We start from the raw sequence: 13,334 nt of genomic DNA, 5'->3' as shown, positions 1-13,334 counted from the left end.
ATCCGTGGGGCTTTCCCATACAAAGGAGGAAGCAAGATGCCCCAGGTCGTTTCCCAGCAAGACCTTGGCGGGTAAATGGTTCATGACCCCTACTTCCACAGCACGGGAGCCGGCACCCCAATCAAAGTGAACCTGTGCTGTAGTGATCCGGATCACCTTACCCCCAGCCACACAAACTGTAAGGGACTTCCGGTACGAATTGGTGACCATGTGTGACTGGACAAGGGTAACAGATGCCCCGCTGTCTCGTAGTCCCGGAGCCTGCCGGCCGTTGATCCAGACAACCTGGCGGTGGTGCAGGCGGTTGTCGTCTGTCGCGGCTTTTACGGGTCCACCTCATGCAGGATCCGGACCTCTTCTTCGACCCATTCGGCATAGTCAGCTCAGCCCTGTAGCCCCCACCATGTGCTCTGTTCCATTGAGCCGGGGGAAATTCCTTGCTTTACCCCCCCCCCCCCGACGGTCAGTGGGCTCTGAGATGCCCTGTCTGATAACACCTGTAGCACCTCCGGGGTGAACTGGGCCCAGAGGGGTGCCTGCTGGGTCTGGGGATACCGGAGAGCCACCGGTAGGCGAGCAGAGGCTGGGGTGGAGCGTTTCCCCGGGGGGGGGCGGAGGCTCTAGAGTGACCAGCACGGCTCCCCCCATGGACTTCTGGACTTCCAGCATTCTGAGGCAGGTGGCGTCTGAGATTATCCGAATGATAACTTCTTCTGGTGGGGTGGTCCCATAGAGGTCCAGTCGCCACTAGATCTCCCTCCTGGATTTCCGACATAGCTGTCCCCCAAGTTGATGTCTCGCTGGGCCAGTCACTGCTCAGACTGCTGCCGGGCTCACCCTGCTCGTTGGCTCGATCGCCTTCAATCAGCTTGGCGATGATCGCTGCCTTTGACTTGTTGCCGACGACTTGCCCATGAGCTTCCAACAAGTCTTTGAGCGTACTCTTCCTGAGCTCAGAGTACTGCTGCTCCATCCGAAGAGAGCTTCAATTGGTGGTTTGGATGTTCCAGGTAGACAGAAGCATCCCAACCAGTTGTGACGGACACCGGCTACCCCGACTGGGTATCTCCGCACAGCTCATCTTGATAAGGGTCTTATTTGACCCCCAGAACTCCCGCCATTCCCGTCCTTCCAGACAGGCTGGCGCCCCCCATAGTGTCCATAGTCTCATAGAGTCCCAGTGAAATAGAGGTGGTAGTTTCGGGGTGATTCCGGGGGAGACGCACTACTAGGGTGTCGTTGGAAAGCCCTCGGTCCCCAGATGCCACAGTCCAAAACCCGACATGGTCCATCGCTGGGGGCCGGAGTGACAGCTGATCAAACATACACCTGGTAAGCGATGGGGAGCAGGGTTGTAGATGGGGGTCTGAAACCCCAAGTTCCCAAGGGAGCTCCCTTCCGGCAATCATCCCACCTCTTGCCCTCCCTAGGGGGTACCAATCCCCAAAAGAGCAGAGCTCTGGGGCAATGGGCCGCTGGAGCGACCTGGGGCAAAGGTTAACGGGTACCTGGGGTGGTGTGGCTGGCAGTTCCAGGTGCCCAGCCAGCTGGAAAGGGGTTAGGCGGTCAGTGATCAGCTCTTCTGTGAGGAGGTACAAACAGTAAAACAAGAAACAGGAAGAGATTAGGAGATCCTGTAAGCCCTGAAAAAGCCAAAACTGGTTTAAAAAGTTGTGAACCAGATAGTAGGGGGGTGGGGGAGCCTGGCAGCCTGGTATCCATGACACTCAGGTAACAAGATTTTTAATCTTTTTTTTGTGTGTGCTTATAATGATTAGATGGTGTGTGGTACTGGTTTACTCTTATAGGTTTACAAAAAAACATGCTGCAGGTATTTGCAGCATAAACCCCTTAATTTTATAGCCAATTATGATATTATTGATTATATAAATCTGGTATGTGATTGTTGGCTTTCAGCTATACAGCGCAGGGGCCTTAAAACATATCTTCAGTAATTGCTGAGTGGCCATGTGTATATAAGCTTAAACTTTTAAAAAGTAATTACAGGAAGATTAAACATTTTACGATTGTAATTGAGGTGTTTAACAGGTGTGAGGACTCAAACGCATTTTCAGATATACTACCTAGGTAGCCCTCTGTGATTGGACTTGCATAATGAGTCTCATTGAGGGCTTGGAAACTGAAGAATAACGTGCAGGAAACAAATTTATTTTTATATATATATATATATATATATATATATATATATATATATATATATATATATATATATATAAAGCATGTTTATTTCATGTTGTTTTAATTATTCACTTATAATTATTAATTGTTAATATTAAATGATTACTTGTACATAATTATTTTGTATAGGTCTGTTCATCCAGTTTCCTTTTAGCTTGGTTTAATGTTTAACTGCAGCATATGAGGCACATGACTTTTTGGAAGGGGAGATTCTAAATAGTTTGAATTCTTCCCTTCTACATGCACATACAACTAATAACTAATCAGTAAGGATTTACTTCCATGTGTGATTTATCCTTAAAAGCACAGTAAAGTCAAAATTAAACTATTATGGTTTAGATAAAACATATTAAGAAAGAAATAAAAAAAATCCTTTATCAAATGTATTTATTTAATTTGGTTCTCTTGTTATCCTCTTGTTGAAGAGTAAATTTCGGTAAGGTCATAGGAGATCAGAAGCGTCTTTAGAACTCTGTGGCAGGAATGTTTGTAGCAATGTTTTACATTGTTGCAAACACTGTTGCAATAGAAGACATGCTTGCTGCTGAGCTCCTATCAGCTTATGTAGTTATGTTCTTTAAAAAAGGATACTAAAAGAACAAACAAAATATGATAATAAAAGTAAATTAGAAGTTTTTTTCTTTAGATGAAATCGTTTCATTTTGTCTTTCCTTTTCCTTCATTTTTCCATCTTTTCCTTTTTCCCTCCATATCCCCTTTTTCTCATGTCTATTTCCTGTCTTGCTTTTTTATAATGTTTCCCCAGACATTCTGCTAGAGTGAATCTCATTGATGTGTTTTTTACAGAACTTACACAGTTACGCCAGAAGCATTCTGTTTTGGAGAAGGAATGCACTAAAGTTCAGAAGGTATTGTCTGCATTCATACATATGGTTACCTATCATCTAAAGAAAATCCTGTCTCTGATCAGCAGAATTTATCCTCATAAACCAACTTTAGAAGACAACTGTGACCCATTAGCAGAGTGTTGGAGCATTGTATTATTGTGTATTTGCTTGCAGATACATTTGTGTTTAATCCCCATATCTTTCATCTTTTGGAGCAACAATGTGCTACATATTTGTGTATCTGCCAGTCCCCAGCCATTTATAGCTCATGACTGTCAGTGTACTGATGAGCTGGTACTCACTTCAGCTTAAACACCTTTCTCTGCAAGCACTTGTGCAATGATAACACACTGTATCACACTAGATCAGGGTTCTTCAAACTTTTTTCCCCAAGACTCAGTGACATAAAATACCACTTACCTTCATGACCCTATTTCTCCAACATTGGTGTTTCCGGTCCACGGCGTCATCCTTACTTGTGGGATATCTCTTCCCCAACAGGAAATGGCAAAGAGTCCCAGCAAAGCTGGCCATATAGTCCCTCCTAGGCTCCGCCCACCCCAGTCATTCTCTTTGTCGTTGCACAGGCAACATCTCCACGGAGATGGTTAAGAGTTTTTTGGTGTTTAAATGTAGTTTTTATTCTTCTATCAAGTGTTTGTTATTTTAAAATAGTGCTGGATGTACTATTTACTCTGAAACAGAAAAGGATGAAGATTTCTGTTTGTGAGAGGAAGATGATTTTAGCAGACAGTAACTAAAATCGATTGCTGTTTCCACATAGGACTGTTGAGATGAAGTAACTTCAGTTGGGGGAAACAGTTAGCAGACTTTTCTGCTTAAGGTATGACTAGCCATATTTCTAACAAGACCATGTAATGCTGGAAGGCTGTCATTTCCCCTCATGGGGACCGGTAAGCCATTTTCTTAGTCAAACAAACAGAATAAAGGGCTTAATATGGGCTAAAAACCTGGTAGACATTTTTATGGGCTAAATCGATTGCTTTATTTGGGCATTTTATTCATATTTATGCTGACAATTCGCATTTATAAACTTGGGGAACGTTTATTAAACGGCAGACACTATGTTAGACACCTTTTCCAGTCAGGGGGCCTTCCTAGTTGTAGACTGAGCCTCATTTTCGCGCCATTACTGCGCAGTTGTTTTTTGAGAGCAGGGCATGCAGATGCATGTGTGAGGATCTGAAATTTGCTGGAAAAGCTTCTAGAAGGCGTCAATTGGTATCGTATTCCCCTCTGGGCTTGGTTAGGTCTCAGCAAAGGCTATAGCTGGGACTGTATAGGGGTTAAATTTGTAAACGGCTCCGGTTATTTTAAGGGTTAAAGCTCTGAAATTTGGTGTGCAATACTCTTAATGCTTTAAGACACTGTGGTGAAATTTTGGTAATTTTTGAACAATTCCTTCATACTTTTTCACATATTCAGTAATAAAGTGTTTTCTGTTTAAAATTTAAAGAGACAGTAACGGTTTTGTTTTAGAACGTTTTTTGTGCTTTGTTGACAAGTTTAAGCCTGTTTAACATGTCTGTGCCTTCGGATAAGCTATGTTCTATATGTATGAAAGCCAATGTGTCTCCCCATTTAAATTTATGTGATAATTGTGCCATAGCGTCCAAACAAAGTAAGGACAGTACTGCCACAGATAATGAAATTGCCCAAGATGATTCCTCAGATGAGGGGAGTAAACATGATACTACATCATCTCCTACTGTGTCTACACCAGTTTTGCCCACACAGGAGGCCCCTAGTACATCTAGCGCGCCAATGCTTATTACCATGCAACAATTAACGGCTGTAATGGATAACTCCATAGCAAATATTTTATCCAAAATGCCTACTTATCAGAGAAAGCGCGATTGCTCTGTTTTAAACACTGAAGAGCAGGAGGGCGCTGATGATAATTGTTCTGTCATACCCTCACACCAATCTGAAGGGGCCATGAGGGAGGTTTTGTCAGATGGGGAAATTTCAGATTCAGGAAAAATTTCTCAACAAGCTGAACCTGATGTTGTGACATTTAAATTTAAATTAGAACATCTCCGAGCACTGCTTAAGGAGGTGTTATCTACTCTGGATGATTGTGACAACTTGGTCATTCCAGAGAAATTATGCAAGATGGACAAGTTCCTAGAGGTTCCGGTGCACCCCAACGCTTTTCCTATACCCAAGCGGGTGGCGGACATAGTGAGGGGGCAGTTTCTACTCTAAAGAAACGCATTACTATTCCTATTGAAGATAGTTGTGCTTTCAAAGATCCTATGGATAAAAAATTGGAGGGTTTGCTTAAAAAGATTTTTGTACAGCAAGGTTACCTTCTACAACCCATTTCGTGCATTGTTCCTGTCACTACAGCAGCGTGGTTCTGGTTCGAGGAACTAGAAAACTCGCTTAGTAGAGAGACTCCATATGAAGAGGTTATGGACAGAGTTCACGCACTTAAATTGGCTAACTCTTTTATTTTAGATGCCGCTTTGCAATTAGCTAGATTAGCGGCGAAAAATTCAGGGTTTGCTATCGTGGCGCGCAGAGCGCTTTGGCTAAAGTCTTGGTCAGCGGATGTGTCATCCAAGACAAAATTGCTTAACATCCCTTTCAAAGGTAAAACTCTATTTGGACCAGAATTGAAAGAGATTATTTCAGACATCACTGGGGGAAAGGGCCACGCCCTTCCACAAGATAGGCCTTTCAAGGCCAAAAATAAGTCTAATTTTCGTTCCTTTCGCAATTTCAGGAACGGACCGGCCTCTAAATCTGCATCCTCTAAGCAAGAGGGTAATGCCTCACAACCCAAACCAGCCTGGAAACCGATGCAAGGCTGGAACAAGGGTAAGCAGGCCAAGAAGCCTGCCGCTGCTAACAAAACAGCATGAAGGAGTAGCCCCCGATCCGGGACCGGATCTAGTGGGGGGCAGACTCTCTCTCTTTGCTCAGGCTTGGGCAAGAGATGTTCAGGATCCCTGGGCGCTAGAAATAGTTTCTCAGGGTTATCTCCTGGAATTCAGGGAACTACCCCCAAGGGGAAGGTTCCACATGTCTCACTTATCCTCAAACCAAATAAAGAGACAGGCGTTCTTACATTGTGTAGAAAACCTGTTAAAGATGGGAGTGATACACCCAGTTCCAATAAAGGAACAAGGAATGGGATTTTATTCCAATCTGTTCGTAGTTCCCAAAAAAGAGGGAACTTTCAGACCAATTTTGGATTTGAAGATCCTAAACAAATTTCTCAGGGTACCATCGTTCAAGATGGAAACCATTCGAACGATTCTACCCACTATCCAGGAAAGTCCATTTATGACTACCGTGGATCTAAAGGATGCGTACCTACATATTCCTATCCACAAAGAACATCATCAGTTCCTAAGGTTCGCTTTTCTGGACAAGCATTACCAGTTTGTGGCCCTCCCATTCGGGTTAGCCACTGCTCCAAGGATTTTCACAAAGGTACTAGGGTCCCTTCTAGCGGTTCTAAGACCGAGGGGCATTGCAGTAGTACCTTACTTGGACGACATTCTAATACAAGCGTTGTCCCTGTCAAAAGCAAAGGCTCATACAGACATCGTTCTGGCCTTTCTCAGATCACACGGATGGAAGGTGATCATAGAAAAAAGTTCTCTGTCTCCGTCGACAAGAGTTCCCTTCTTGGGAACAATAATAGATTCCTTAGAAATGAGGATTTTTCTGACAGAGGTCAGAAAGTCAAAACTTCTAAGCACTTGTCAAGTTCTTCATTCTGTTCCTCGTCCTTCCATAGCTCAGTGCATGGAAGTAGTAGGGTTGATGGTTGCAGCAATGGACATAGTTCCTTTTGCACGAATTCATCTAAGACCATTACAACTGTGCATGCTCAAACAGTGGAATGGGGACTATACAGACTTGTCTCCAATGATTCAAGTAGATCAGAAGACCAGAGATTCACTCCGTTGGTGGCTGACCCTGGACCATCTGTCCCAGGGAATGAGCTTCCGCAGACCAGAGTGGGTCATTGTCACGACCGACGCCAGTCTAGTGGGCTGGGGCGCGGTCTGGGAATCCCTGAAAGCTCAGGGTCTATGGTCTCGGGAAGAGTCTCTTCTCCCGATAAACATTCTGGAACTGAGAGTGATATTCAATGCTCTCAGGGCTTGGCCTCAACTAGCAAAGGCCAGATTCATAAGGTTCCAATCAGACAACATGACGACCGTTGCGTATATCAATCATCAGGGGGGAACAAGGAGTTCCCTGGCGATGAAAGAAGTGACCAAAATAATTCAATGGGCGGAGGATCACTCCTGCCACCTGTCTGCGATCCACATCCCAGGTGTGGAAAACTGGGAGGCGGATTTTCTGAGTCATCAGACATTCCATCCGGGGGAGTGGGAACTCCATCCGGAGATCTTTGCCCAAATAACTCAATTATGGGGCATTCCAGACATGGATCTGATGGCGTCTCGTCAGAACTTCAAGGTTCCTTGCTACGGTTCCAGATCCAGGGATCCCAAGGCGACTCTAGTAGATGCACTAGTAGCACCTTGGACCTTCAACCTAGCTTATGTATTTCCACCGTTTCCTCTCATTCCCAGGCTGGTAGCCAGGATCAATCAGGAGAGGGCCTCGGTGATCTTGATAGCTCCTGCGTGGCCACGCAGGACTTGGTATGCAGACCTGGTGAATATGTCATCGGTTCCACCATGGAAGCTACCTTTGAGACAGGACCTTCTTGTTCAGGGTCCATTCGAACATCCAAATCTGGTCTCCCTCCAGCTGACGGCTTGGAGATTGAACGCTTGATTCTATCGAAGCGTGGGTTTTCAGATTCTGTGATAGATACTCTGGTTCAGGCCAGAAAACCGGTAACTAGAAAGATTTACCATAAAATATGGAAAAGATATATCTGTTGTTGTGAATCCAAAGGATTCCCATGGAATAAGATAAAAATTCCTAAGATTCTCTCCTTTCTACAAGAAGGTTTGGAGAAAGGATTATCTGCAAGTTCTCTAAAGGGACAGATCTCTGCTTTATCTGTCTTACTACACAAAAGACTGGCAGCTGTGCCAGATGTTCAAGCATTTGTTCAGGCTCTGGTTAGGATCAAGCCTGTTTACAGACCTTTGACTCCTCCCTGGAGTCTAAATCTAGTTCTTTCAGTTCTTCAAGGGGTTCCGTTTGAACCTTTACATTCCATAGATATTAAGTTACTATCTTGGAAAGTTTTGTTTTTGGTTGCAATTTCTTCTGCTAGAAGAGTTTCAGAGTTATCTGCTCTGCAGTGTTCTCCGCCCTATCTGGTGTTCCATGCAGATAAGGTGGTTTTGCGTACTAAGCCTGGTTTTCTTCCTAAGGTTGTTTCTAACAAAAATATTAACCAGGAGATAGTTGTACCTTCTTTATGTCCGAATCCAGTTTCAAAGAAGGAACGTTTGTTACACAATTTGGACGTAGTCCGTGCTCTAAAATCCTATTTAGAGGCTACAAAAGATTTCAGACAAACATCTTCCTTGTTTGTTGTTTATTCTGGTAAAAGGAGAGGTCAAAAAGCGACTTCTACCTCTCTTTCCTTTTGGCTTAAAAGCATCATCCGATTGGCTTATGAGACTGCCGGACGGCAGCCTCCTGAAAGAATCACAGCTCACTCCACTAGGGCTGTGGCTTCCACATGGGCCTTCAAGAACGAGGCTTCTGTTGACCAGATATGTAAGGCAGCGACTTGGTCTTCACTGCACACTTTTGCCAAATTTTACAAATTTGATACTTTTGCTTCTTCGGAGGCTATTTTTGGGAGAAAGGTTTTGCAAGCCGTGGTGCCTTCCGTTTAGGTAACCTGATTTGCTCCCTCCCTTCATCCGTGTCCTAAAGCTTTGGTATTGGTTCCCACAAGTAAGGATGACGCCGTGGACCGGACACACCAATGTTGGAGAAAACAGAATTTATGCTTACCTGATAAATTACTTTCTCCAACGGTGTGTCCGGTCCACGGCCCGCCCTGGTTTTTTTAATCAGGTCTGATGAATTATTTTCTCTAACTACAGTCACCACGGTACCATATGGTTTCTCCTATATATTTCCTCCTGTCCGTCGGTCGAATGACTGGGGTGGGCGGAGCCTAGGAGGGACTATATGGCCAGCTTTGCTGGGACTCTTTGCCATTTCCTGTTGGGGAAGAGATATCCCACAAGTAAGGATGACGCCGTGGACCGGACACACCATTGGAGAAAGTAATTTATCAGGTAAGCATAAATTCTGTTTTTTATGCTTTATCTGAAAATCTCTGAAGTATTATACAAGATAGCTTCAATTTTTGGCAAAGTGACTAAAATGTTTGTGTACTTTATTCCTGATTGTTGACAAACCTGAAAGTTCTGTAAAAGGTAATAACACGCCCACTACACACCCTCATACAACACACACACACACACTCACTCACTCATACAACACACACACACCCTCACACACCACACACACCCTCATACAACACACACCACACGCATTCTCATACAACACACACACACACCACACACACTCTCATAAACACACACACACCACACTCTCATACAACACACCACACACACTCTCATACAACACACCACACACACTCTCATACTACACACACCACACACACTCTCATACACCACACACACTCTCATACAATACACACACCACACACACTCTCATACAACACATACACTACACACACTGTCATACAACACGCACACTACACACTCATACAACACGCACACTACACACACTCATACAACACACACACACACACCCTCATACAACACACACACACACTCTCATACAACACACACACACCACACTCTCATACAACACACCACACACACTCTCATACAACACACACCCTCATACAACACACACACACCACACACACTCTCATACAACACACCACACACACTCTCATACAACACACACCCTCATACAACACACACACACACCACACACACTCTCATACAATACACACACCACACACACTCTCATACAACACACACACACTCATACAATACACACACCACACACACTCTCATACAACACACACACACTCATACAACACACACACCACACACACTCTCATACAACACATACACTACACACACTCTCATACAACACGCACACTACACACTCTCATACAACACGCACACTACACACTCTCATACAACACGCACACACTCTCATACAACACGCACACACTCTCATACAGCACACACACTACACACACTCTCATACAACATGCACACTACACACACTCTCATACAACACACACACACTCTCATACAGCACACACACACACCACACACACTCTCATAACTCATACAACACACACACACACCACACACACTCTCATACAACACACACACACCACACTCTCATACAACACACCACACACACTCTCATACAACACACACCACACACTCTCATACAACACACACACACACCACACACACTCTCATACAACACACACACTCTCATACAACACACACACCACACACACTCTCATACAATACACACACCACACACACTCTCATACAACACACACACACTCATACAACACACACACCACACACACTCTCATACAACACACACACCACACACACTCTCATACAACACATACACTACACACACTCTCATACAACACGCACACTACACACACTCATACAACACGCACACTACACACACTCTCATACAACACACACACTCTCATACAACACACACACACCACACTCTCATACAACACACCACACACACTCTCATACAACACACACCCTCATACAACACACACACACCACACACACTCTCATACAACACACACACCACACACACTCTCATACAACACACCACACACACTCTCATACAACACACACCCTCATACAACACACACACACCACACACACTCTCATACAACACACACACACACTCTCATACAATACACACACCACACACACACTCATACAACACGCACACTACACACTCTCATACAACACGCACACTACACACTCTCATACAACACGCACACACTCTCATACAGCACACACACTACACACACTCTCATACAACATGCACACTACACACACTCTCATACAACACACACACACTCTCATACAGCACACACACACACCACACACACTCTCATAACTCATACAACACACACACACCACACACACTCTCATACAACACACACACACCACACTCTCATACAACACACCACACACACACTCTCATACAACACACACCACACACTCTCATACAACACACACACACACACACACACCACACACTCTCATACAACACACACACCACACACACTCTCATACAACACACACACCACACACACTCTCATACAACACACACACCACACACACTCTCATACAATACACACACCACACACACTCTCATACAACACACACTCATACAACACACACACCACACACACTCTCATACAACACACACACACTCATACAACACACACACCACACACACTCTCATACAACACATACACTACACACACTCTCATACAACACGCACACTACACACACTCATACAACACGCACACTACACACACTCTCATACAACACGCACACACTCTCATACAACACACACACACTCTCATACAACACGCACACTACACACACTCTCATACAACGCACACACTCTCATACAACACACACACACTCTCATACAACACGCACACTACACACACTCTCATACAACACGCACACTACACACACTCTCATACAACACACACACTCTCATACAACACGCACACACTCTCATACAACACGCACACACTCTCATACAACACGCACACACTCTCATACAACACGCACACTACACACACTCTCATACAACACGCACACTACACACACTCTCATACACCACACACCCTCTCATACAACACACACCACACACCCTCTCATACAACACACACCCTCTCATACAACACACACCACACACACCCTCTCATACAACACATACCACACACCCTCTCATACAACACACACACTCTCATACAACACACACACACTCTCATACAACACATACACTACACACACTCTCATACAACACGCACACTACACACACTCTCATACAACACGCACACACTCTAATACAACACACACACTACACACACTCTCATACATCACACACACTACACCCACTCTCATACAACACACACACTCTCATACAACACACACACACTCTCATACAACACACACACACTCTCATACAACACACACACACTCTCATACAACACACACACACTCTCATACAACAAACACACTACACACACTCTCATACAACACACACACTACACACACTCTCATACAACACGCACACTACACACACTCTCATACAACACGCAGACCACACACACTCTCATACAACACGCACACTACACACACTCTCATACAACACACACACACAGTGGCCCATGTCTGACAGAAGGACTTTGGTTTTATGCTCACATAAGCAGACATTGTTAGTCTTCCTCAATCAGAAATAATCACTGTTTTCCTTTCCTCTTACTAATATGTCTGTTATATTTTGTTTATTCAACAGGCTCTGAGCAAAAGCAAGAAAGCACAGGTAAGAACAGATCCCAGAACAGGTTCACACTGTCCTTCAACAGATCTCCATTAAAGGGATATTAAACAGTATGCAATTGTAATATCCTGTAATTTAACTCTAATTTTTTAAATTTTTTTCAAAATTCTACTGGATTCTTACAAAGTAATGGTTCCCTTTATCTATCTCTACTACTGAGGACACTTGGGGACAGAAGAAAAACAAGCAAATAAAGAGACTGTGCGAAACAGGATTGTTAAAGTAATTATCTAACAGGGTGTGCACACAGCCTTGTTTGCACTGTTTCTTTTATTGTCTGTTTTATACCTGACCCTAGTAGTCCTCAGCAGGAGAGATACATAAGGGGAAACTTAAGTTTAAACATGGCGGAGCCCATTACTATAGTCATTTATAAAAACTAAAAAACTAAACCTTTCCACTTATATCTTCAATATTTTAATAACTAATATAATTATTGTGACGGATTTCTTGCTACCCCGATTGGGTAGCTCCGCCAAAGGATCCTTCCTAAACCTGGAACAGGCCGCTATGTAGCGGAGAACAAGTGATTTTAGCAATCCCCACCCAAATAACTAGACAGACTAGCATTCAGGTGAACACAAGAACTAACTTTTATTAGGGAAAACACACAACATTTATACAGAAACTGATCTTGATAACAAGCCTTATCTCCCCTTGATATCTCCCGCC

At 44.0% G+C, this 13,334-nt stretch overlaps 1 protein-coding gene across 3 annotated transcripts in view; it reads left to right on the top strand.

Moving 5' to 3' along the window:
• Nucleotides 1-13,334, top strand: part of GRIPAP1 (GRIP1 associated protein 1) — a 151,213-nt gene that overhangs the window by 15,271 nt on the left and 122,608 nt on the right. For 2 of the 3 annotated variants that reach the window (XM_053695509.1, XM_053695508.1), the window contains exons 3-4: nucleotides 3,007-3,068; nucleotides 12,618-12,644. In XM_053695509.1, the coding sequence (XP_053551484.1) occupies nucleotides 3,007-3,068; nucleotides 12,618-12,644 (89 nt within the window). Of the gene's footprint in view, nucleotides 1-3,006; nucleotides 3,069-12,166; nucleotides 12,537-12,617; nucleotides 12,645-13,334 lie in introns of those variants that run through there. The other variant, XM_053695511.1, reaches the window with a different exon arrangement.

Source organism: Bombina bombina, chromosome 12 (assembly GCF_027579735.1).
Source record: "Bombina bombina isolate aBomBom1 chromosome 12, aBomBom1.pri, whole genome shotgun sequence".
In the NCBI taxonomy this organism is placed as follows: Eukaryota; Metazoa; Chordata; class Amphibia; order Anura; family Bombinatoridae; genus Bombina; species Bombina bombina.
Note: the sequence above shows the minus strand (reverse complement) of the source record. Positions and strands in the feature narration are given on the sequence as shown.